General features: G+C 34.4%; 1 protein-coding gene across 1 annotated transcript in view; it reads left to right on the top strand.

Annotated features, from left to right (window-relative positions):
* CFAP47 (cilia and flagella associated protein 47) overlaps nt 1-27315 on the top strand; it is a 442571-nt gene that overhangs the window by 348058 nt on the left and 67198 nt on the right. The window contains exons 56-58 of the mRNA XM_036270144.1: nt 2013-2189; nt 7117-7273; nt 23144-23239. Coding sequence (XP_036126037.1) covers nt 2013-2189; nt 7117-7273; nt 23144-23239 — 430 coding nt within the window. The remainder of the gene's footprint in view (nt 1-2012; nt 2190-7116; nt 7274-23143; nt 23240-27315) is intronic.

Here is a 27315-nt window from a genome sequence, read left to right as displayed (position 1 = left end):
TTTGGTTCTTATATGAATAGTTTGCCACATTTCTTTCTTTTCTCTTCTACATTTTTTTCCTTTTACTTTCATTTAAGATTTTTTTCATTTTAATTTTTAAATTATAGTTTACTTTCAATAGTATTTTGTATTGGTTTCTCTTCTACATTTTTTTCCTTTTACTTTCATTTAAGATTTTTTTCATTTTAATTTTTAAATTATAGTTTACTTTCAATAGTATTTTGTATTGGTTTCATATGTATAACATAGTGGTTAGATAATCATATGCTTTACAAAGTGCCCCCCCCCCATTTCCAGTAACCACCTGGCACCATACATAGTTATCGCAATATTATTGATTATATTCCCTATGCTGTGCTTTATTTACATCTTTTTATTTTTATTTTTGGTAACTACCAATTTGTACTTCTTAATCACTTCACTGTTCAATTTGAAGGTAAGTTGTATTATGCTATTTCAACACTAAATACTTCAGTTTATATCTCTTAATTGTATATTAATCTCAGCATCTAGTATCCTGTTCAAATTTCAGTTTACTGACCTGTCACAAGACACTTTCCCTCTTGAACTAGGATCCAGTGTAAGCTTACACCTTGGAATTTGTTATTATCATGACACTTGCTTTTAATGAAATGTTTTTAAGTTTCTCAAAGTTCCTATATTTAACATATTATTTATGCATATACCTCATTACACTAAACCAGGAGGTTTACCGCAGTTAAATTCCAACCAATGGTGTTTTTTTTTTTCCCCTTTAAGAGCATTGGAAATGCAATTTTCAGTTAATTTTAGGTGAAAATAAAGGAATTTTATCGAATTACTGTTTGGTTGTATAAATTATTTCAATCTCCAACATATGTCTCTGACATATATTTATAGAAGGGGAATTTGAAGATAGAAAGGCTAAAATACTTAAGCCACATGGTGAGCACATGGTAGTACTAGAATTAAAATCAATGAAGTAGTATATGTTTTTTTTTCAGTGAAATAGATTATTTACTTTATATAAATGTATTTTCTTTCTGTATACAGAAACTGTTTTTCATATTTGCTAAATTTAAAGAATATATGAAATGCAACTTTTCTTTTTTGCTAAGGTTGATACTAAAATTAATTTACATTCCTTAAATGTGTATTAACTAATAACCTCAAAATATTTGAAGTATCAGAGAACCAGTCTGAGCTAAAAATATTTGCTGTAGATAAACCACACGTACATAATAAGGATATAATGCTATTCTAAATATAAAGTTAAGTCTGCACTTGTATTTCATTGTCTTCAGAGTTTATTGAGAACAAAATGCTGTATTTCACATGGATTAAATGACACTGCTAACCTGCAATTTTACTTTTTCAGAAGTTATCTGGCAAAATAAATTAGTGAAAAAAATTGATTTATTTTCAGGTATTTACCACTATTCTAGTATTCTATAAGTGCTGATATTAAATATTATATTATTCACAGTGGAGCATTTTGATTATATGAGATATTCAAGTCCTCAATATATTGTGATGAAGTTGCTGACTCAGCATCTCTGAAAAGGAACACATTAATACTGTTCATATTCAAGTTATTCCAGTAGGTCACACCTTGAGTGTGTGTGTATATAATGGGACAAAGAGGAAGACTTCATAGTACGCTAAAGAAGCATGACTTACATCTATGCTTAGAATCAGTTTATGTCTTTTAACACCACCAAGGCTATAAGTCACATTCTCAGTGTTTGCCTTGTATCTTAGAATGGACAATAAACTATGGATTCTTAAATAAAATTCATATTTCTTTTATAGGAGCCTCTAACTCAGATTAAAAAAATTAATTTTGTTTTTCTTAAATAGAGTGCCTAATTCCATGTGGTCATTGTCTGGGGAAAGACCATGGCATGAGCACTACTATACACTGTTTACCACCAGCTGTTTTACCAATATTTGTCAAGCAGACATACTGAGATTGGATAAAGTATACAAGGCAACACATTAATCATGCAAACATCAACCCAGCATATATCTAGTGTACAAAGATGCTTACTCAAACAAAAGTGTTGATTGTTTTGTTTCTTTTTCTTCTTTCTAAATTTACACAGCTGACTGTACCTCCTTACTCGATGGAAAAGTTACATGTTCAATTTCGTCCTTCTGCTCTTGGAAGAGTTGGTCACCAAGCTTCTATTATCTTCTCCTGTGCTCAGGTATGATAGAATATTCTTAGAGCAAGTCAAGGTAATTAAATTTTAAAGTCAACAAATGAGTAAATTGTACTCATCCAGTTGACATCTTTTGCAAGCAGGACAAGCTTATTGTAAACTAGTAATTATATGAACTTCTGGAAAGATAGTATACATCATGCATGTGCAGGAATCTAAAAAAAGGCATTTTTAAATCTTCAGATTGCTTGAATGAAGGAGAATATACACCCAGATTTTAAAGCATATGTATTTTAATGTAAATGCCAAATTGCTGGCATTTATGTTAATTTTCTTACTTGGGTTTCACTACTCAAATTTTCATGAACTTAAATATAAATTGTAGAGCCCTGGCCAGTTTGGCTCAGCAGTTAGAGCGTCAGCCTGCGGTCCCGAGAGACCCAGGTTCGGTTCCTGCTAAGGGCATGTACCTCGGTTGCAGTTTGTCCCTGGCCCTGGTTGGGTTGTGTGGGTGGCAGCGACTCGATGTGTCCCTTTCGCGTCGATGTTTCTCTCTCTCTTCCTCTCTTTCCCTTCCACTCTATCTAAACAAAAGAATAGAAAAATGTCCTCGGGTGAGGATAAAAAAAATATCTAAACTGTAGAAAATGTGATCTTGCAAATATCAGGTTAATTTTTTTTACTCTATTTCATCTGTACAGCATTCTTGAATGATAACAATTTTAAAAAACTACAGTGGTTAATCATTTTTAATCATCTCTAAGCTTGCTGCATGCCATTCTTAGAATTATCTGAGTTCATTCTCACCACAGGCCTGAGGTGAAAGATCAGGAAACTGAGACACAGAAATGAAGATCAGGCAGCTAATAAAAGGTTGAATGCATACTTGAACCCAGGACGTCTGGCTTTAACCCATTTTCATGACTATTTTTATAGCTACCTACAGATTGCCAATTGATTAAAACTCTTATTGCCAGTGAAAATTTTACATAACTTTTAACATTTATTATTATTTTATACTTCTTCAAGTGTTGATGAGGAGGGAGGTAAATGGAGATCAGAACTTTAAATCCTAAGGGGCACCAAGGAGCCTGGCATCTGAGAGGCAATGGAATCACATATAATACAGGGGCCCCAATGTCAGTGCAAGACTTGTGGGTGACTGAAGTGTCTTCTTTCCTAAAACAATGTGCAATTTACCTTTAGAAAAAAAAAAATGAGGCTATTAAATTTCTGACATGATTACTGACTTATACCTGACCTGACGCAATACTATGGAAGTATGCGTGCCTCAAAAATATTAAAGAAAATAAATAATTCCTTTTCATATGGGAGGGGAAGTACAGTGGAGATTATGTTATTTTACAGAAACAGTTTTAACAAGGCACACTTTTATTTTATTTATTTATTTATTTATTTATTTATTTATTTATTTATCTTTTAATTAATGTATTTATTTCTGTTACAGATGTTTCTCCTTTTCCCCCCACTGATTCCTCTCCCGCTCCCTCCCCACCCTGTCCCCAGCTTTGTTGTCCATGTCCGTTGTTCATGCATACACGCATATAAGTTCTGTGGTTTATCTCTCCCCCACGATCCCCTCTTCTGGGGATTGTCAGTCTGTACCCCACTTCCATGTCTCTGGAACTACCCCATTCCTCAGACTGTTATGTTCATTATATTCCACAAATTAGTGAGATGATATGATACTTGTCTTTCTCTGTTTGGCTTGTTTCCCTTAGGATAATACTTTCCAGGTCCCTCCATGTTGTCTCAAACGATAAGAGATCTTTCTTTCTTACAGCTGCATAGCACTCCATTGTGTATATGTACCACTGCTTTTTTATCCATTCGTCTACTGATGGACATTTGGGCTGTTTCCAGATCTTAGCTATTGTAAATAGTGCTGCTATGAACATGGGGGTACATATATTCTTTCTGATTGGTGTTTCAGGCTTCTTAGGGTATATTCCTAGAAGTGGGATCACTGGGTCAAATGGCAGTTCAATTTTTAATTTTTTGAGGTGACACCATATTGTTTTCCATAGTGGCTGCACCAGTCTGCATTCCCACCATCAGTGTACTAAAGTACCAGGCACACTTTTAAATCATTGCTTTATAGCAGGGTTAGCCCCTTTACCTTAATTATTGGGGACAATTTAGTTGGTTGCATTTCTGATGGAAATTATATCTACTCAAGAATAATCTGGCACATTAGCAGAGCAATTACCAGTTCTCCATCTTAATAGCTTTAGAATATCCTATCCTTGATATTGAACTTGAAATTCTTAATCAAACACAAAGAATACAAAGAACACAAACAAGTAATCAACTTGAATCTTTTATAAATCAGTTTTACATTGGTGCTTGATTTCAGTCACTCTAAGCATCTCCTTCCAAGCTGTAGCAAATCTCCAAGGATTCATCTTTGGTAAAACTTCAATCCATCATTCATTCACCCTTTTAGCTACAGGGTTCAGACCCAGAGCCCTTCAGCCTTTTCAATGTATTACCCTAACCTTTCTGATTGTTTTGTCTTTTTTGTCTTCCCACTTATTTTTTCATCTCTGAATCATTCAAGTCTTCCCCGCTAATTTATCCAGTCAACATCCTTTGCAAGCAAAACCTGATCATCTATAAATATTAACTGAATTGACTTTGGAAAATACAGTATACATTACATATATATAGGCATCTGAGAAAGATAGTTTTTAAAATAAAATGTTATGGTTTACTTTTCTAAGTCTAAGAGTTTGCAGTTACTTTAACTTTCAGGGAAAAACTCATAGATTTCTGTCCCTCTCTTGATTTCACTGATAAATATATTTGAACTGACATGTACAACTGAGTGGCTGATTAACCTAAAATCTAGTAATGGGAATGCTTATAGGATAATTTTTAACTATTTCTTATTGTTACTCTTTGCTGAACTTAAGGAAATGGACATAGTTTTTTATTTATCTCATGGGTTTCTGATTTAAATCCATGTACAGAGCTCTGCGTTGTAAAGATCCAATTTTAGGCTAAAGTTGTTTGTACAGATTTTGAATACTGAGTTTAATTTAGCTAGGATATCACAACTACATGTATCATGAACTCATATTACGCCAGATTCTGTAAATGAGATTGCGTCATTGCATATCAGAATAAGAGGAATAGCAGTTAAGCAGCAAATGTGGTAATCGGGCCTTCTGAGATTTTTTTCTGGGTTGCCAGTTGTTTCATTTTTATTTTCCAATAGTTGCCAATATTTATTTTGTTTGTACTTTATTGTGTGACTTGCTACATCTAAAGGTCAGACTAGCAAAAATGAAGGAAAGAAGACAAAAGTCAGAATGGTTTTATTACCCAGCATGAGTCTGTGATCCTGCAGCCTGGGTCTATGGAAAACTTTGTTGATTCTTAGCCAGCTCTAATGCCCTTGAGCTATGCTCAGTGTGCAAAGCCAATTCTATATCTTTTACTTCCATTTATTCTACCTTTCAGAAACATTGGAATGGGATCTTGAAAGGTTTTTTGTTTTGTTTTGTTTTTGTTTTTACTGTATCTCCTTTCAAAAAAGTTTGAGATAAAGATGGGCTAAAAAAAAAAGTTACTTAATTTTAATGCATATTTTTGTTGGGATACTTTTTAGTTTCCCTCTCTGAACCAAAGAAGATAATTTAAGCAATGCCAGGGCAAGTGTATACTAGTGTTCCATAATGGTGGGATATATACAGTTTAACTTAGAAGCTCTAGTATTCCAGGCCGTTTAGCAAAAACATGAAAAGATAACCTTCTTGTTTTTGTGCTTTGGCTCATTTCCAATGGCTCAAAGTAACCTAATTTCTGTTACTCAGGATTTATTTAATTAAGTAGCCAAAAAGTAAATAATTTACATAAAACAGTCCTTAATTTAATTGAACCTAGTCAACCAATTACAAGTAATCAAATTAGGACATTATAAGTGAATTAACATTACGCAAGTAGAATCTCTAACTAAAAGTAATACAGTCATTTAAAGATAATATGCAGATAAAAATTGTCCTTATTTCTCCCTACTCAGAGACAGCATTATATGCATTTCCTGTCACGATTTATCTCACTTTGAAGCAATCTTAAAACACTTTTCCCTCTTTTTACTGGAATTTAGGCTTAAAAATATCTATGTAGTTTAAGAGATTATAAACTAGGCTGTTGCCATTTATTGTTTTTTTTTTTTTGTTTTTTTTTTTATTTAATGACCTCTTCGTTCCTTTACAACATTAGTAAAGTATTCAGTGCAGAACTGAGTCACAGTCTGTTGTGCTTTTGGGGGACTTTTATTCTAAATGAATACAAAGGGAACACTTCAAACAGTTTTGCAGGCTTATGAAACATAGATAAATACAATGGCCACATTCAATCTCCTTCACATAGTTTTTGAGCCATGCTTCTATATCCTGTGATAACCAAACATACAGTGTCCTAGATGGTGAGGATAAATAATAAGGCATACAGCTGTATACACTGCTTTTTACTGGGACATCAGTCTATGCCTCACCTTCTTTGCCTTCATGTGATGGTGATAACCATACGGATTTCACTTGAAATTTACCGTAGTTTTTTGGAAACTTCATGCAGCTTTTAGTACCCAGTTTGTTAGACAAGTTGACTTAAAAAAAAAAAAGAAAAAAACCTTAAGCAGAAATATAAGGTTTTTATTAAGGTATCTCTTTAATGCTTCCATAAATAACTTTATATGCATTGAAATATGTTAAATATTGGTTTTATGCCCTCCTTTTTATCAGTGTAAAAACACATTGATGATTTTTCAATAAAATCAAATGGAATTTTGAAAAGGAAGGAAAGGTAAAACAGGGCATGTTAAATATTAACAACCAAACTTTTTTTTATCTGCCACAGTTTTCTCCATGCATTACATTTATTAAGTGTCAAGAATAAAATGCATGCACTTATGACATATATGTTATGAATGTTTATCTTTGAACAGTTTGAAGAATGGCGATTCCTCCTTTCTGGAATAGGACTATTTCCACAGCCTCTAGAATTGGAAAGAACGACCACCTTCCTTCGGCAGCTATCAACTTTGGCTATAACTTTTGAAAATCCCAGCTACGAAAATGTTTTCATCGACATCCTACTAACAAGTAAGTTGTTTTCTTATATTTTACCTATGCTATTTTGTAATTACTAATCAAATGTATTTTATCATAGAATCAATGCTTTATAGAGATAGTGGACATGTTAGAGATCAATTAGCTCAATGGCATGTTATAAAAGAGAAAACGTAAGATGTAAAAGATGAGGTATCTTGGCTGAAATCACAGGATATAAATGGTGGAGCCAAAATTAAAAATTTATATAACAAGTCAAGCTCTTCTAATTTTATTTATAAAGCCAAAACTGTATATAGTGGATTAGTAAAATTCTTATCATTATTATTCAAGTATGCCAATGCTTATTCCTTAAAGGTTTAGAGAAAATCTAGTGTTCTGATATTGTTTCCTTTCCACATTTTCTTTACAAATAGCGTATTTGGATTAAATTTTGGTTATAATCAATCTCGTTCTTTTTTTTCCTGTAATTCTGAAGATGCATATTTTTAAATTAGATTGTTCGGAGATTTGATCACTTTTTACTAAACGATCAAATGATGTGGTGCTAGTATAAAAATCAACTCATGAGTTTTGTCAAATACATTTATTTATTTATTTATTTATTTATTTATTTATTTATTTATTTATTTATTTTTGTTACAGATGTTTCTCCTTTTCTCCCCATTGATTCCCCCCTCTACCTCCCTACCCGCCCTGTCCCCAGCTTTGTTGTCCATGTCCATTGTTCATGCATACATGCATATAAGTTCTGTGGTTTATCTCTCCCCCACGATCCCCTCTTCTGGATTGTCAGTCTGTACTCCACTTCCATGTCTTTGGGACTACCCCATTCCTCAGACTGTTATGTTCATTATAATCCACGAATAAGTGAGATCATATGAAACGTGTCTTTCTCAGTTTGGCTTGTTTCACTTAGGATGATACTTTTCAAGTCCCTCCATGTCGTCTCAAAGGATAAGAGATCTTTCTTTCTTACAGCTGCATAGTACTCCATTGTGTATACGTACCACTGCTTTTTCATCCATTCGTCTACTGATGGACATTTGGGCTGTTCCCAGATCTTACCTATTGTAAAGAGTGCTGATATGAACATGGGGGTACATATATTGTTTCTGATTGGTGTTTCAGGCTTCTTAGAGTATATTCCTAGAACTGGGATCACTGGGTCAAATGGCAGTTCAATTTTTAATTTTTTTGAGGTAACATCATATGGTTTTCCATAGTGGCTGCACCAGTCTGTATTCCCACCAGCAGTGTACTAGAGTCCCCTTTTCTCCACACTCTCGACAACACTTGTTGTTTGATGATTTGTTGATGGTGGCCATTCTGACAGGTGTGAGGTGATACCTCACTGTCGTTTTAATTTGCATCTCTCTGATGATTAGTGATGTTGAGCATTTCTTTATATGTATCTTAGACATTTGTATGTCCTATTTAGACCGGAGTTTATTTAGTTACTCTGCCCATTTTTAAATTGGGTTCTTTGTCTTCCTTTTGTTGAGTTATATGAGCACTCTATATATATTGGAAATTAACCCCTTATCTGATATATCATTGGCAATTATGCTCTCCCATACAGTGGGTTGCCTTTCCATTTTGATGACTGTATCTTTTGCTGTGCAGAAGCTTTGAGTTTGATGTAGTCCCATGTGTTCATTTTCTCCTTTGTTTCTGTTGCCTTAGGTGATGGATCAGTGAGAGTTCTGCTGTGTATGATGTCTGAAATTTTGTTGCTTACATTTCTTCTAGGATTTTTATGGATTCATGAGTCACATTTAAGTCTTTTATCCATTTTGAATTTATTCTTGTGTAGGGTGTAAGTTGATGGTCTAGTTTCATGTTTTTGAATGTAGCTGTCCAATTTTCCCAACACCATTTATTAAAGAGGCTGTCTTTACTCCAAGGTATGCTCTTGCCACCTTTGTCAAATATTAATTGAGAATATTGCCTTGCGTCCATTTCTGGGTTCTCTGCTTCGTTCCATTAGTCTATATGCCTGTACTTGTGCCAGTACCAGGCTGTTTTGATTATAGTCTCTTTGTAATATAACGTGAAAACTGGTAATGTGATCCCTCCAACTTTGTTCTTTCTTTTCAAGATTGCTGTGGCTATTCAGGGTCTTTTTTGGTTCAATATGAACTTTTGAAGTATTTTTTCTAGTTCTGTGAAGTATGTCGTTGATATTTTGGTGGGGATTGCATTGAATCTATAGATTGCTTTGGGTAGTATGGACATTTTAATAATGTTAATTCTTCCAATCCATAAACAAGGAATGTGTTTCCACTTTCTCTATTTCTTTTTTCAATGACCTATAGTTTTTTTGCAAATAGGTAGGTCCTTTATTTCTTTGCTTAAGTTTATTCCTAGGTATCTTAATTTTTTTGCTGTGATGGTAAATGTGATTGTTTTTTAGTTTCTCTTTCTGTGAGTTCATCATTGGTGTATAAGAATGCGCTCGATTTATTGATGTTAATTTTGTATCCTGCTACTTTGCCAAATTCATTTATTAAGTCTAGAAAATTTTAGATGGTGTTTTCTACATATAGTATCATGTCATTTGCGAATAATGACAGTTTCCCTTCCTCCTTTCCAATTTGGATTCCTTTTATTTTTTTCTTCCTGTCTGATTGCTGTGGCTAAGACTTCCAGTATGATGTTAAATAAGAGTGGCAAAAGTGGGCATATTTGTCTTCTTCCTGTTCTTAAGGGAAATGCTTGTAATTTTTGCTAATTGAGTATGATGTTGGCTCTAGGTCCTTCATATGTGGCTGTTCTTATGTTGAGATAAGATCCCTCTATTCCCAGATTGCTGAACGTCTTTATCAGAAATGGGAGGTGGATTTTGTTGAATGCTTTTTCAGCATCTATTGATATGATCATATGATATTTATCTTTCATTTTGTTTATGTGGTATATCACATTTATTGATTTGCGAATATTGTACCAGCCTTGCATCCCTGGGATGAATCCCAATTGGTCATGATGAATAATTTTTTAGTATTGCTGGATTCTATTTGCTAATATTTTGTTCAGAATTTTGGCATCTATGTTCATCAGGGATATTGGTCTGTAGTTTTCTTTCTTTGTAGTGTCTTTTTCTGGTTTTGGAATGAGAATTATGGTGGCCTCATAAAAAGACTTTGGAAGTCTTCCTTCTTCAATTTTTTGAAATAGTTTGAGGAGAATGGGTATTAGTTCTTCTTTGAATGTTTGGTAAAATTCCCCGGTGAAGCCATCCGGGCCTGGGCTTTTGTTTGCTGGGAGAGTCTTGATTATATCTTCAATTTTTACTGGTGATATTGGTCTGTTAAAGTTTTCTATCTCTTCCCAGTTCAGTTTTGGGAGACTATGTGTTTCTAAAAATTTATCCATTTTGCTTAGATTGTCAAATTTGTTGCCGTATAATTGTTCATATTATGTGTTCACAATCCTTTGCATTTCTGTGGTGTCAGTTATTATTTCTACTCTTTCTTTTGTGATTTTGTATATTTGGTTTCTCTCTCTTTGTTTGTTGGTGAGTTTAGCTAAGGGTCCATTAATCTTGTTTATCTTTTCAAAAATACAACTCTTTGTTTCATAGATGCTTTGAATTGTTTTTTTGGCCTCCATTTCATTTATTTCTGCTCTGATCTTTACTATTTCCTTCCTTCTACTTGCGCTGGGGTTTTCTTTTTGTTGGTTTTCTAGTTCTTTAAGTTGTGAGGTTAGATAGTTTATTAGAAATATTTCTTGCCTCTTGAGATAGTCCTGTAGTGCTATGAACTTCCCTCTCAGAACTGCTTTCGCTGCATCCCACAGATTTTGTGTTGTTGTATGTTCATTTTCATTGGTTTCCAGGAATTTTTTAATTTCTTCCTTGATCTTCATGGTAACCCATTCCTTGTTCAATAACATCCTATTTAGCCTCCATGTTTTCAAATGTCTTTGCATGTTCTTGTTGCAGTTGATTTCTAGTTTCATGCCATTCTGATCTGAGAAGATGCTGGATATGATTTCAATCTTCTTGAACTTTAGAGACTTAGTTTGTGCCCTAAGATGTGGTCTATCTTTGAGAATGTCCCATGTGCACTTGAGAAGAATGTGAATTCTGCAGTTTTGGGGTGTAATTCTCTGAAGATATCTATTAAATCCATTTGATCTAGCTCTTCATTTAGAGTCTGTGTTTCCTTATTAATTTTTTGTCTAGAAGATCTCTCCAGTGATGTCAGCGAGGTATTGAAGAGCCCTGCTATGATTGTATTGTTATTGATTTCTCCTTTGAAGTCCTCCAGAAGATTTTTAATAAATGTTGGTGCTCCTATATTGGGTGCATATATGTTTACCAAGGTTATATCTTCCTGGTGGATAGATATTTTCAATATTATGTAGTGGCCTTCTTTATCTCTAATTATGGCCTTCATTTTTTTTTTTTTTATCCTCACCCGAGGACATTTTTCCATTTTTTGTTCAGATAGAGCGGTAGGGAGGGAGAGGAAGAGAGAGAGAGAGAGAGAAACATCGACGTGAAGGGACACATCGAGTGGCTGCCACCCGCATGACCAACCAGGGCCGGGGAAAAACTGCAACCGAGGTACGTGCCCTTAGCGGGAACCGAACCCGGGTCTCTCTGTACCGCAGGCCGACACTCCAACCGCTGAGCCAAACCGGCCAGGGCTCATTTTGAAATCTACTTTGTCAGATATGAGTATTGCTATCCCAGCTTTTTTTTCCATTTCCACTTGCTTGAAAGATTTTTTTTTATCTCATTACTTTCAACCTATGTGAGTCTTTTGTTGTGAGGTGGGTCTCCTGTAAACAACATATATGTGAGTCATGCTTTCTTATCCAGTCAGTTACTCTGTGTCTTTTTATCGGAGCATTCAAACCATTTACATTTAAGGTGATAATTGATATGTCCTTATTTATTGCCATTTTTGTTTAGTGTGGTTCTATTTTTCTTCCTATTTCTTCTACTAATTACAGCAGTCCTTTTAGCATATCTTGCAGTGCTGATTTGGTGTTAATGTATTTCCTTATCCTTTTTTATTGTCTGGAAAGCTCTATATTTGACTTTCTATTTTGAATGATATCCTTCCTGGATAGAGTAGTCTTGGATTCAGAGCCTTGTTTTTCATGACCTTGGTTACTTCATGCCACTCCCTTCTGGCTTGTAGTGTTTTTTTTGAGAAGTCAGCTGAGAACCTCATGGGGGATCCTTTGTAGGTAACCTGTTGCTTATCTCTTGCTGCCTTTAGAATTCTTTGTTTGTCTTTAATTTTTGGCATTTTAATTACTATGTGTGTTTGTGTGGGCCTGTTTGGGTTCTTCGTACTTGGGTCTCTCTGTGCTTCTTGAAATTGAATGCCTTCTTCCTTCACCAAGGTAGGAAAGTTTTCTGTCACTATTTCTTCAAATATATTCTCTAACCCTTGCCCATTTTCTTACTTTGCGGGCAGTCCTATGATGCGAATGTTATTACGTTTCCAGTTGTCACACAGTTCTCTTAAGCTGTCTTCCTGTTTTATAATTGTTTTTTCCTTTTGGTTTTCTGATTGGTTGATTTTTTTCTGCCCTGTCTTCTAATTCACTGATCTGGTCCTCAGCTTTCTCTACTCTGCTGGTTAGTTCTTCCAATGTGTTTTTTATTTCTGCTATGTCATTCTTCATTTCCACTTGGTTGATTTTCAGTGTTTCTATATCTTTACTCATGGTGCTGATGTCCTTACTCATGCTGTTGAGCTTCCTCACGATCATGGCTCTGAACTGTCTCTCTGATAATTTGCTCAGCTGCCTGTCATTTATCTCATCTTTGATAGAGTTCTGTTGTTCTTTCATTTGGCATTTATTTCTTTGTTTCACCATTTTGGCTATCTCAGTGGGTTTTGGTTCCTACCAAATTTTCCCTGTGGTGTTGGTGTTCTGCTCTTTGTGGCTCCCTCTACTGGGTTTAGATAAGCCTGAGTGTACCCCTGTTAAATACCACTGTCAAGTCTTACTTTCCTGGGTAGATTTCCAAGCCTAGGAAAGGTTCAGTTATCCTCTAGCTTTTTCCTGGTGGCTAGTAGTCTCAGTTACTCAGTGCCTTGGAATGTAGCCCTGGTGTTCTGCATAATAGGATTTCCAGAGGGTGTTCTTGATGCTGGTTGTTAATGAGCCTCAAGTTGCATTTCTTTGCCTCACCTGGGAAAGGCTGAATCTCTAAGGGTATGGGGGCTGCTGCTTTTCCCTGCAGCTCAGGGAAGGAGCACAGTGGCCACTGTCCTTTGTGGCTGAAACTCAGCAAAAATCTGAGTGCCCTCCAAACCCGGGTGTCCCCACAGAATTCCAGCCTAGTCTGCCCTTCCTCTGCCTTAGCTCCCAGGCTATGGCTATTTTAGCGCTCTGTCCCAGCTCCCTGTGCTGTGTAATGGGTGTGGTCTTTATTGCTCAAGGGTGCTGCTCACAGCTAAGACTGCTATTGTTTGTGGGCTCCTAGCCCTCACCCTCTCGTGCCTCTGCAGATCCTACCAGTGTCCCTGGTTATATGGTCCTGTCCTGCTGCTTTTCTGTTGCTCTTTTCCGAGGATTTGTCTTTATTTTAGTTGTAATTCCCATTTGGTCCTGGGATATCGTCTGCGTAGCTTCTATTCACTCCGCCTTCATTTTCTCATCCTCTACGCCTCCATTTTATTTATTTAAAAATATTTTTTAATTGATTTTAGAGAGAGAGGAAGGGAAAGGTACAGAGAGATAGAAACATCAATGAGAAAGAACATCGATTGGCCACCTCCTGCATGTCCCCCACTGGGGATTGGGCTCATAACCTGGGCATGTACCCTGACCAGGAATTGAACTGGTGATCTCTTGGTGCGTGGGTCAATGCTCAACCACTGAGCCACACTGGCTGGGATGTCAAATACATTTTAAATCTAATATGGGACATTACTAATTTTATCTTTTCAACTCTTATTACTACTACTAAAACTACTGTTGGTTTGATTCATTTTATATAGTTCAAATGTTGGGCTAAAAGGAATACATATGTTAAGTTTTTTTTTTTTTAATGTAAATAAGCAACTTACTCTCCAGAATGGTTCTACGATTGCAATTCATGCTGCCATCCGGAGTGTATTACATACACTACCTATTTTCCTGAGCCTTATAAACTATGACTAGTAGCATTCTCTTTAATCTCCATCAATCTGACTGGAGAAAAACAGTATTATATTGTCATTGCAGATTTATTATTTTCTGTTTAATGCTGAAATGAAACACTATTGTTTACCTATTGGAGTTTTCATCTTTCCTGGTCATCTCTTCATGCTCTTGGTATGAAATAATTAAGACAAATTAAGAATGTAATGTCATTGGATGTAAAATTCCCTTATGAATACTTTGGCTGTGGTGAGGGGAGACATGCCAGTGTTTGATAACAGTCAATTGCTGGCTCAAAGAAGTCAGCATTTTAATATGGAAGAAAATTTAGCAGATGTATCAGTAGAAGGAAGAAGCCAGAGCTGAGCAGGAGTGAAAGCTATGAAGGAGGTAGGGTTCAACTGATGGGCTAAGGCTCTGGAAGGGCTTGGATCAGAGTTGAGGTAGAAGGAAGAGCCATGGGCAAGAGGGGCAAGAATAAACAAATGTGAAGGTAGACAGATTGTTAGGTAGTAGAGGAGCTTGGCCATTAAGAGCGGTTTTGTTTAGATTTTGATCTGCTGAGAAAATGAGCTGTAGGAAATTTAAAAAGTAGCACAGTGATTTGAAATAACTACTAGAAGGATTGCAAACCAGATGTAGGAAATTTAAAAAGTGGCACAGTGGTTTGAAATAACTACTAGAGGGATAGCTACCATATACATGTCTTCTTGTACTCATATTCTCTGGTAACTAGGTCTTCTAATTTGGTCTGAATTGTTGTAGGGCCACAGGGAAGCATAAAAATACTTAACATATATGCAAATATACTCATTAAAATATTAAATTAATACCTTCTTGTTTAAATATTTGTAAATGTCTTAAAATTATTTCTTGATAGGACTACGCAATCCCTTGCTATCTTTCAAAAGAAGATGTGAAAGTTCCTGCCAATGCTACAGAATTCACAGAATCCCCTTAGGAAAGTTGATAGCAAGACTCATAATATAGCGCCAAGAGGGTGGTTGCTGAGTGTGAAACATCTCACAGAATTTCAGGTCCTGCATCCCTCATTTCTCTTTAGATAGATAGATAGATAGATAGATAGATAGATAGATAGATAGATAGATCTTTCAAAAGTCATTATTTTTCCAAGAAGGCAACCTTTTTAGAGTTGCAAACTTAGGATCACATTTTTATATTGCCCTATTCTCTAACATTTTTTCTTCTTGGAAGAAATAGCCGATATCTTGGCTATTTCCATTGTAATCACTTCTCTCAGAAATATTGCCCTTTGATTTTCAAGGAATCTTTTAATTCTATATAATTAAATTCTATATAATTAAATTCTATTCAGTTATTTAATTCTATTTTGTGTTGTCTTTGCATAAAGTTCTTTCAGTATGCAAAGCACAGTGTTGTAAAAAATATATTTTGGGAGTCTATTCATATCTAAATCCATGCCAACTTCCAAAGGTGAATGAGAAAGGCTAGAGAGGAGATGGCCTCATGCCTGGAGAGCAGCAGAGATGTCCCAGAGAAGGCCATTATTGAGTTCCAAGTGGAGCCGATTGCTACAAAAAAGCTTTCAAATAGCCTAGGAAACTAGGATTTGTTTTGCACCCAACATGTATTCCAGTTGAGCTCTGTAAACATGACTCTACCTAATCTCTTTTTGTTGTTTTTATCCTCACTTGAGGATATTTTTTCATTTATCTTCAGATAGAGCAGGTGGGAGGGAGAGAGAGAGAGAGAGAGAAATATCAGTGTGAGAGAGACACATCGATTGGTTGCCTCCCGCATAACCCCAACTGAGGTTGGGAATGAGCTGCAACTGAGGTCTGTGCCCTTGGCTGGGATCAAACCCGTGACTCTTTGATCCATGGGCTGGTGCTCTAACCACTGAAGCAAACCAGCCAGGGCCATACCTAATCTTTAAAAAAAAAAATCTTGGAGGCTTTCCAGATGTAGAACCTGAGGCTTAGAAATTTCCCAAAGCTATACAGGGTGGGGCAAAAGTAGGTTTACAGTTGTTTGTTTGGAAAATAATACCATAAATAATCATAGAAGAATGACCTGTGATTTACACAGTCAAACAACTGTAAACCTACTTTTGCCCCACCCTGTATAATGAATAATGATGGAACAAGTTCTTAAACTCATCATGTCTAGCTGTCTTCTCCAGGACAATCTAACTGCCATTCTGAACTGTCTGCCTCATCCACACATACTTAGATTTCCTTTCTTGGCCTCCTTTTCAGCCTGGACATGTACCCTTGCTCACTGACTGGCATCCTTGAATCGTTTCCACAATCCTCTCTCATCAATAATTATGCCCTCTACCCCAGCCCTCTGCTCTCAAGTTTCCAAACAGCTTAGCCAGAAATAAAGGAGGAAAAGGAAAGGTAGTTATGACTGAGAACAAAGATGTGAGTTAAAACATTAGAAATTAGGGCCTGATGTACGCATTAAAAATGTTAGGACACATCTGCACTATATGTATGTATGTGTTCTTGCTCGTATATCCATATTCCAAACCTGCTCATTTGTGTGCTTGTCAATGGCAGGGATTATATTAACTCATAGCTTTATTCCTACCTAAGTGAGTATTTTAGTGTTGGCATACATGTTGATAAAACAGTCACTATTTACAATAGCCACTATCTATTTAATGAGCATCTATTTTGTGCTGAAAACTGGCATATGCATATTTCAAAACTACTGGTATTTGTCATATCCATACATATACACATTGTATTTTGATTTTGTGGTATTCCACATGTGAAATATATACTATAGATTATATACCTAAAAGTTACATAGATTAACTGATGCATGCAAAGTGGCTGATTTGATTACTTTTCTACTAAAGCATCTATAGTCTTGAAATTATTTAATCTTTTTACTAATCCAAATTTAAATATGGTATTAGTGATTTCATTCAAATATAAGTGGTTCTTTTCCAGACATCAGTAGTTTTTAAATTAACCATCAACAAATCCTCAAACAACAAGCACTGGTGAGGATGTGGAGAAAAGGGGACTCTAGTACACTGTTGGTGGGAATGCAGACTGGTGCAGCCACTATGGAAAACAATATGGTGTTCCCCCCAAAATTAAGAATGGAACTCCCATTTGACCCAGTGATCCTACTTCTGGGAATATATCCTAAGAAGCCTGAAATACCAATCGGAAAGAATATATATACCCCTATGTTCATAGCAGCACTATTTACAATAGCTAATATCTGGAAACAGCCCAAGTGTCCATCAGTAGATGAGAGGATATCAGGATGACATTGGTTAATAAGATTATGTACGATTATATAGGTTTCAAATGTACCATTTTATGATATATTATCTGTATATTGCATAGTTTTATTGAAGAACAAAACAAAATAAAAGTAAGAATAAAGTTGTTCATACCAAAAAACATAGTATATTAGTTTTACAAATATCAACTTTCATTTTGTGGGTTGATAAATATAAACAAAGTACTGTATTGAGTTGTTTACTCAGTTAATTGTGACTGTAATTTTCACTAGCAGTAAAATAAGAATGCACACAATATAGCATAGTTATCTTATTCACACCTGCATGACATGGAGAGGCACTACTTAGTGTGTTTGATTTTACATGTTAGAATTAGTTTATGAAAATCTTGTTTCTGGAAGCCTTCTGAAACTTAACTAAAGTGCCTCCAAAGCTGAATAAATATTGATGTTAAATATGTAGTGATTATTGTAAATTGCCAATCAGGTGCACATAACTTTATACATAAGAAGAGAGATAAGTTGGTGTAAGAAAAAGTCCCACATTGTCAAAATCTCTCCAAATTCAGACAATCAGCTATTTCAATATTGGAATTAATAAATAAAATAAACCATATTGAGAGATTGGAGATTGGTAGATAGGGAAGTTGGAGTATCAAATATATAACAGTCTCTTTATATTGTAGTTTCTTTTATCTATTTTTTCCAACCCAGGATTCAATCAAGGATTATGCACTGCATTTGGTTATGAGATCTCTTAAACCTCATTTAATCTAAAGGTGCCCTCCTACCTTGTCCTGTCTTTTATATTGGCATTTGAAGAGTCTAGGCCAGATGTCTTATAGAATATTGCACATTGTAGATTTCCTTGGTTGTTTCTTCATTATTTAATTCAAACTACACATTTTGGTAAGAATGTCACATAAGAGATGTGGGCACTAGATATGCTCATTCAAACACCATCAGGAGGCACCAAATGTTAGTCCTGTTATTGGGGAAGCTAAGTTTAATCACTTGATTAAGGTCATGTCTGCTAGACTATTTGTTATGTTGTAAAGGTCATCTTTTTCCCTTATAACTAACAATAAATAATTTGGGGAGGGGTGATAATTTGAGACAATGTAAATAACCTCCTCCTTTACCACCTTTACTTGATGGTTTTAGTATCCTGTCAGTTTCTCTACCAGTATCAATTATTATGTCTATTATCCTTGATGATTTTATTATATATATATGTATGTGTATATATATATATATATATATATATATATATATATATATAGAGAGAGAGAGAGAGAGAGAGAGAGAGAGAAAGACCTTTTTCCTCCCCTTCCCCAAACTCTTTTTTATTTTATTTTTGAGTATGAGTACAGAATCATGGATTTTTTTTTAATCTTTTGCATCTCAGCTTTTCTTGTTTTCAAGTACCCATCTCACTATCACACTTGACTATAGATCATTCAATGTATAAAACATGTGGGGATCTCAATTCAGAAGACACAAGCTTTGTCACCTTTGGCAAGCAATTCATATTTTTTGGGCTTCTGTGTCTCCTAACACACTGCAGGATGTGCCAGGTCATCTCCAAGGTAGCTTCTAGCCAGTGATTCTTTGATCAATTAATGAGTGATGATCCACTCTTTTCTTCAGGGAAGGCAACTTGATTCCTTTGTTTAAAAGTGTCATTATCCTCTGGTTGGTTTGACTCAGCAGTTAGAGCATCAGCCCACAGACCAAAGGATTTTGGGTTTGGTTATGGTCAAGGGCATATACTTCGGTTGCAGTCCCCAGCCCTGGTTGGGGTCACGGGGGAGACAATCAATGTGTCTCTCACATCAATGTTTTTTCTCTCTCTCCCTTGTTCTCTCCCTCACTCCCACTTTATCTGAAAATCAATGGAAAAGTGTTGTCGAATGAGGATTAAAAATAAATAAATAAATAAAAATAATAAAAGTGTCATTATCACTGTATTTCTGGGTAATGTTCCTGAGTTTGGGAAAACAAAAACAAAACATTAACAAAAACGACTTTGAAACCCATCTCTTCCTTCTGTGGATTTCTCTCCAGATCTAGTAGGACCTTATGGCTTTTATGAGCAATTTAAAATAACTAGAACTAATATCTGTACAAATTCATCACTCTTACATCAATAGAAAATAATATCTCACTCTTTTTCCTCTTGAATTGAGAACTATTGAACTTGTTTGCTGAATTTTTTGACTATAGCCAATTTTTACTGGTTTTGAGAAGGCATTTAAAGAGGGGTGCCAGGGCAGACTGGGAAAAGATAGTTCAAAACCCTCCCCCCATCCCGCCTTTTCCCTTTGTCATTCTGTTATCGAGTCCCTCTGGTCAAAAGAACACAATCTGTAGGATTCAGATTATTTTAAATTTGTTGAGGTTTGTTTTATGACCCAGGATATGGTCTATCTTGCTGAATGTCCCGTAGGAGCTTGAAACAGATATGTATTCTGCTGTTGTTTTGTGGAGTGTTCTACTAAATATGTTATTTGAATTCTGTTGCTTAATTTTGTTATTTGGGTCTTCTGTATCTTTACAGATTTTCTGACTAGTAGGTTTCTCAACTGCTGAGAGGGAGATGTTAAAGTACACAACTGTAATGGTGTACTTGTTTATTTCTTCTTTCAACTCTATCGATTTTTGCTTCATGTAAGTGGAGGCTCTGTTATAGACACATTAGGATTGTATGTCTTCCTGGTGTATCTATATTTTTAAATTATGTAATACCCCTCTTTGTCTCTGGTAATTTTCTTTTCTCTGAAATTTAATTTATATGATATCAATGTAACAATTCCTGTTTTTTTAAAAGTTAACATTTGCACGGTACATCTTTTTCTTTCAAACTACCTATGTTATTAAATTTCAAAAAGTTTCTTGTAGACAGAACATTGTCAGACCTTGCTTTATTTATATATTTATTCACTTGTTTGCTTACTTATTTCCTTCCTTCCTTATTTCCTTCCTTCCTTCCTTCCTTCCTTCCTTCCTTCCTTCCTTCCTTCCTTCCTTCCTTCCTTCCTCCCTCCCTCCCTCCCTCCCTTCCGTCAGCTCTACCCTGACTACTCTTTCCCACAGCCTGCTATCCCAACAAGAGAATTGGAAGGCTGCCTGCTTCTGCCAATTCAAGAGGTAGAAGAAAGGCCCCTCCCCTTTTTTTTCTTTGCCCCTGTTACCTGATCTGGACCCAAGGCTTCTGCAGTGCCTTGTCCAGTATATGTGGGAGGCAATATGGAAACCAGGGAACTTACCACCATTCATTCCTCAAGTCCCAGGGTCTCTAAACAGGCTGCCCTCTTCGTTCTACATTTCAGAGTTTCTCCATGCTTGTCTGCTATGTTTTCTGGGAATTTTCAGTTATAATACAGAGGGCCTAGAAGGAATGGGGCTACTTTATTTTCATGTTTTTTTTTTTTAAAGTAATTATTATTCTTTTGGATACTCTCAAATTTCGCCAATGGAATCTTTTACAAGTCCATCTCTAAGTCCTTTGGATTGTTCCCCATTAGTTTTTGAACATTTTGTTACTTTGTGGTACAACAAGATGCTCCAGGTAACTTGCCCTTAACTTGCTGTAAAGCTCAAATTAGGCATTTTTCCAAGGCTCACTTTATAGAGGCAAGGTATTTAGTATCCATGATATGGCACTAGATGTGCTCATTGCTGCTGGGATGTCCCTTGCAGTGGACAGAGCAAAGAAATATAATTATTGAAAAGGATTATTTCATACTGATGCCTCCCATTCATATCCTATGCCACAGGGTTTTTCCTCAACTTAACTCGCTCTCCCTTCTCCCACATGAAAAACCTGGTTCCCCAAACATCAGTGCAATACTGCTTTGCTCTATCATAGCCATACACCCCTAATATTTTCAAAATTACTATATTCTTACAACTACTGAAAAAGAAAAAAGAGAGAACCAAAAACTACTAAATAAAGTTAATGCTATCTTTGCAATTACTTTTTTCTCCTAGAATGTATTGAACTACAGTAGAACAGTCAGGAAATTATGGCCAAAATATTCTTTAATTAATTCTTTATTGTATGTAACTTAGTTGTCAATTTATTTTAAAAAATGGATTCCTTATGTTGTAATTTAAATTCAATTTTAAGATTTTCTTTTTCATACTTTTAGCCCGACCAGTGTGGCTCAGTGGATTGAATGCTGTCCCATGGACTGAGAGGTCTTGGTTCGATTCCTGGTTCAATTCCTGGGCACATGCTTATGTTGCAGGCACGATCCTCAGTGTGGGGCATGCAAGAGGCAGCCGATCGATGTTTCTCTCACATCTATGTTTCTGTCTCTCTCTCCCTTTCTCTGTCTCAAAAATCAAAACGTATTTTAAAAAACTCTTAAAATTTAATTTAATTTTTGGATTTGTGAGGATGCATTGTTAAAAACTGAAAGTTATATAAAAAGTTCTATTTAAACAAATCCTATTCCCATGCTTCACAGCCCACTACATTCTCAACCAGCTGTATGGATGACCATGTTCATTGTATTATGACTTATCCACAGTGTTTGTTTTTGCAAAAATGAGTAGATATGAATAAATGCATACACATACACATAGTTCTGTTTCATCGTCTATCTCATGCAAAGGTAGAATACTACATAATTTCTTTTGCACCTTGCTAACTTTACCTAACAATATGTCTGGAATATCAGTTAATGGACACCTTTGTCATTGATTTTCATGAATTTTTAGTACCTCCGTTTTTTGGTGCACTATTATTTATATGCAACTAGTCTTCAGTACATGGACCTTTTTATTATTTCTAATAATTTGCTGTATAAATAACACCCCAATGCGTATTGTTTTATATTTGAGCTTTATATTTTAGTTGTATTCCCACAAGAAGTATTGGTAGGCAAATGATATATATATATATATATATATATATATATATATATATATATTTTTTTACTATATGTTACAAAATCCCCTTCATAGGGTTTGTAACATTATACACTCCCATTTCTTTCCAAGGACAGTGTCAGCTGATATCTAGTTCAGCATAGTTAAAGTTACAAATGCCTGTGCTAACAGAGTTTTTATCTTTTATACATGGTACCACTAAGAGCAATTACCTGTTATGTAGCCAGTAAGTATGTTTTAGATAATTGACTGATTTTGTAGTTATTGGTTAAAGTTATTGTTAATGTTGCATAAATGTATATTTATGCATATGTAAATATTAACTACAACAATCCAAATTTAGATTATTGGATCAAACAGGGTCTCAGTGATATCTGTTATTTGAGTAGTTTAAATGAAAATTCCAAGGATTTATGAGTTGATTTTATAATGTTTCTTGAATATTATAGAGAAAACCTTATATAATGTTGGATATGTTCTTCTAAAGTGTCATTTAAATCTCATCTTAAAATGTATTTTGAACAATAATCTTGACACATTTCCTGGTAGAGGAGAGTTTTGATTCTGTTTCAATCTTCACTGATGTTTTTTCTCTTAAATGTGGCATTTAAGTATAACATCTCTTTATACTTTTATTAGATCGGGAAATGCCCAAGGATTTCACCCTTGGCATTCAGTGCGATAGCTTCCTCATTGAGAATTCTGCCTTCAAGCTTGGTTTGGATCCTGCACAAGGTACAGAATTTCTACCTTTTATTCTGTCATTCTGTATGCTGTCATATTTTACAGAAGATGAAATATCTCTGCTGTCTTAATAAATATTTGATAAAAATTAAATTTAAAAATTTTGACAGAAAATTTAGTACACTGATAGAAAAACATGGATAGTGTAACCTTTATGTATATTCATTATATCTTCACTGTATTTTATTCCATACCACATAAGTACAACTTCCAAAATAGTTGAATGTCATACTACTTAACACATATGTGTGTGAGCCAAAAATGACTTTGGAAAATTAAAAAATAGCTAGTGTAATAAATTTACTCATAGTTATGAAAAATAATTGCATCTTTGCAAAGCTAATGATTCCCTGAAAAATTATTACAGGGTATACATCTATTTTTATTCATATTAATCATCCCACCTGCATATTGATAAATAGAGGAAAAAAATCAAAGGCATAATAAATAATAAAGCTGCTTAAAAATTGAAAGCCTTAAAATATGAATTTGTTAAAAATAATGTTTTATACAATTAAAAGTCTAATAATAGTTATGTAAATATAAAATACAAATTATTTTAACATAATTAATACAGAAATACTAACTGAAATCAGGAACCACTACTAACATTGCAATACAAATGGGTTCATGACTTTCTTTTGTATTTACTGTAGTCATTTCTATCAGTACAACTCCATGGTGTAGGTGTTATTATTATTATTATTAAATCAAGGAAATTGCAATTCAGAATCATTAACTCATACAAAATCCAAATATTTGCTTAGTGGCAAAGCTGAACCTTTTGTGTCTTACTTCAAAGTCTTTGTTTTGTATTTCTTTGCAATGCATTAAAAGGAGTATAAACAACAGTTCAAAAACGAGGAAATACAGATGGCCAAAGAATGATTGAAACTATGTTCAAGGTCACTAATATTTAAATAGATGTTGATTTAAATGATAGTCACCTAAGTGCTCCCCCCATTATTATATATCATACTGTAGCACTAGAGAACAAGGTAGTGCTTTGCAAGTCTACATATGCATCGAACTAGACCTAGGGCTTCAGGAAGGGCAGTCAAGGTATGGGGATTGGGCATTAAACCTTTTAGTCTGAGAATCCATGTTCTGGTTTTGATTGTAACATGAGCTATTTTCTGTACTCTCTAGACCCCATTTTGGACATTATAAAGAATGAAAATCAGTTTCACTTAATAGGATATTTTTGAAGAACAAATGCATTGTTTATGTGAATAAATTTCTAAACCCTAATATTATATACAAGTATGGGTTATTAGTATTAATTATATTGGTGAAAATAGCTAAACACAAAGATGGATTTCTCATTTTTTTGTTTTATAACCAACAAGACCTAGCATACTGCCAATACATGCCAGGGAATATATTTCTGAAAAAATGAAGAAAAAAAAATAAACAACAGTTATTTTGCTTCTGAAATCCATTTGTCATCTAGGTGAAACAATTACTAGACAAATAATTTCAATTTTCATCAATTTCTTATTAATGAAATGCTCTTGTGTACCTTCGTGAATACCATTTTTCTTCAAATGCATATCTCACAGTAGATATCTATTTCTGTATTTATATTTATATCTGTATTTAAATTATTCAACTTTGCAGTTTTAGCTATATTTTAAAAATAATCCAGCTTTGTTCTTCTTTTTCATATCCTGAATACTTTGTATATTCTATTTTATTCAACATTTTCATTTAAAAAATATCACTGAATTCAGTTATTCATTTATATTCCACCTTTACAAATTTTGGCAAACCTTTGTGTCACCTGAACGATCATTTACTTAATGGAGAACAGTGTCACTTACCATGAGTAATAGCAAAGTACTCTTTGCCAGGGACTGTTTAAGCACTTGATAAATAGTAATTGATTTAGTCCTCACAACTGTATGAGATAGATTAGAGATGCGTATACTGAGATGTCTAAGAGTTAGGTCCAGGGTCACACCTCCAACATATGCTGGAGCTTGGGTTTGAATGTAGGGCTTGGGCTCCTACCCAACTACTCACTACTGTCATAAATACAAGACAGCTGTAAAACATCATTCAATAAATAATAAAATAGCCTTAGCTGTACATGTAGTGAGAAATGACATTTCTATGTTAACTGAAACTTTATCAATATTTATTATACATATTTTTATTAGTTCATCAACTTTGTTTCTTCAGAAATGTTTAAATTTTCTTTTTTAATTTTTAAATTTTTTTGCACGTATTCTAATGATCAAATTATGCTCAAAACCATTTTAGAGCACCTTTCGAAAATAGTGATAGTATTAACAATATATCTCATTCTTTTTGTGCTTTGAGAATGACAAAAATATATAATTTATAGTCACATAGTACACGTTACTTTTATGATTATTTATACTTAATATTTTATTTCTGATTTTAAATGTGACAGCTCACTATGATATTGTCTCTTATTGCTTTCTAGATATCATAAAGGCTTTACTTAAAACTATAACAGTTTTCTCTGCTGAAGAAAACAGTTACTCATTTTCATGAGAAAGATGAATATACTTAAAAGTGTTATTACATACTGACTATTATATCACTTTAGTACCCTTGATATTCCATGATATAATGGCAAACAATTAGCACACTATTCAAAACATTTTACACAATGTTAATAATTTCTGTAATGGCTAATTTTATCTTTAATCTAAAAGAAAAGATTTAGAGCCTTAATTTAGGTTGTTGTCCTTGGAGTAATCACAATATCAGGGAATCCTTTTTTGGTTAGATACAGATTCCTGGCAGTAAAGTAGATAGGGAGGATACATTTCACCATGTTGCTCTATTCCACTTAACTTACTTTTTTCTTTAAATCATCAGGTCTATAATTTTTCACATAATTTTATACTTATAATTAAAACTACACATAATTTTAGTTAGTGTCATTTTCATGTAACTTTTAAAAATTTCAGTATTCTATTTTAGCTTTAAATATAGATATATAGAGAGACAGAGAGAAAAATATTAGGTGTCATCTCCCTTTCTTCTTTGACAATGAATATCTCGGTTGTCAACATGAAGCTAGTCAATTGGCCAGTACATCCTTTGAGTTCTAGGAAGCAGACCTTGCAGATCTAACATTGCTGTCTGCGTTTGAATTTTTGTAAATTTTATTTTTATAACTTTTGCCCATTTTAAATGATATTATGTTGTTATTGAATCTGCTATTAATTTGTACAACTTTTTAAAATTTCATCGAACACTTTCCAGAAAGACATGGTTATTGCCTTTAAAGATATTAAATCCTGCCCTGGCCGGTTTGGCTCAGCGGTTAGAGCGTTGGCCTGCGGTCCGGAGGGACCCGGGTTCGGTTCCTGCTAAGGGCGCGTACTCCGGTTGCAGTTTGTCCCCGGCCCTGGTTGGTCGTGCGGGTGGCAGCCACTCGATGTGTCCCTTTCACGTCGATGTTTCTCTCTCTCTCTCTCTCCCTCCCACTCTATCTGTACAAAAATTGGAAAAAATGTCCTCGGGTGAGGAAAAAAAAAAAAAAAAAAGATATTAAATCCTAAAATACATATTCTTTGAGTATGTAATTTCTATTGATATTAGTAACAAGGATTCCAAAATTAGAATGACATTAATATTAATAATGAAAGCAGTAGTAAAAACTAAAGCAAAATTATTATCCTATAAATTTGTATATTCCTCTACATGTGTAAAATGCTTTGAGACAGAATTTTGGCTTCACATCGATTATCTAGATTAATGTTGGATTAAGAACATTTTTAATATTTCCCTAAAAGATATTTCTTCTGAGCTATTATTTATTGTGTTTGAGTATAGGATTCTTCCAATATTTTTCTTTTTGCAATTTTATGGTACAATAGTCCTGTCTTTTATATCATCTAGATCACCTGGCTTAGTTAGAAAGGTTTCTTCCTTCAAACATTGTGAAAATAGACTACTAAATTTTTTTCAAGACTTTTAGAGTTTTAAAAATATATAAATATGCAATTCATCTGGAATTTGTTTTTGTGTTTAGAGTACAAAATTTTTCATTTTGTTTTCCCTTTAGCGAGATAGCAAATTGAGAT

The sequence above is a fragment of the Molossus molossus genome, unplaced genomic scaffold (genome assembly GCF_014108415.1).
Source record: "Molossus molossus isolate mMolMol1 unplaced genomic scaffold, mMolMol1.p scaffold_m16_p_2, whole genome shotgun sequence".
NCBI lineage: Eukaryota > Metazoa > Chordata > Mammalia > Chiroptera > Molossidae > Molossus > Molossus molossus.
The sequence above is the reverse complement of the archived record's forward strand: the minus strand, read 5'-3'. Positions and strand labels throughout refer to the sequence as shown.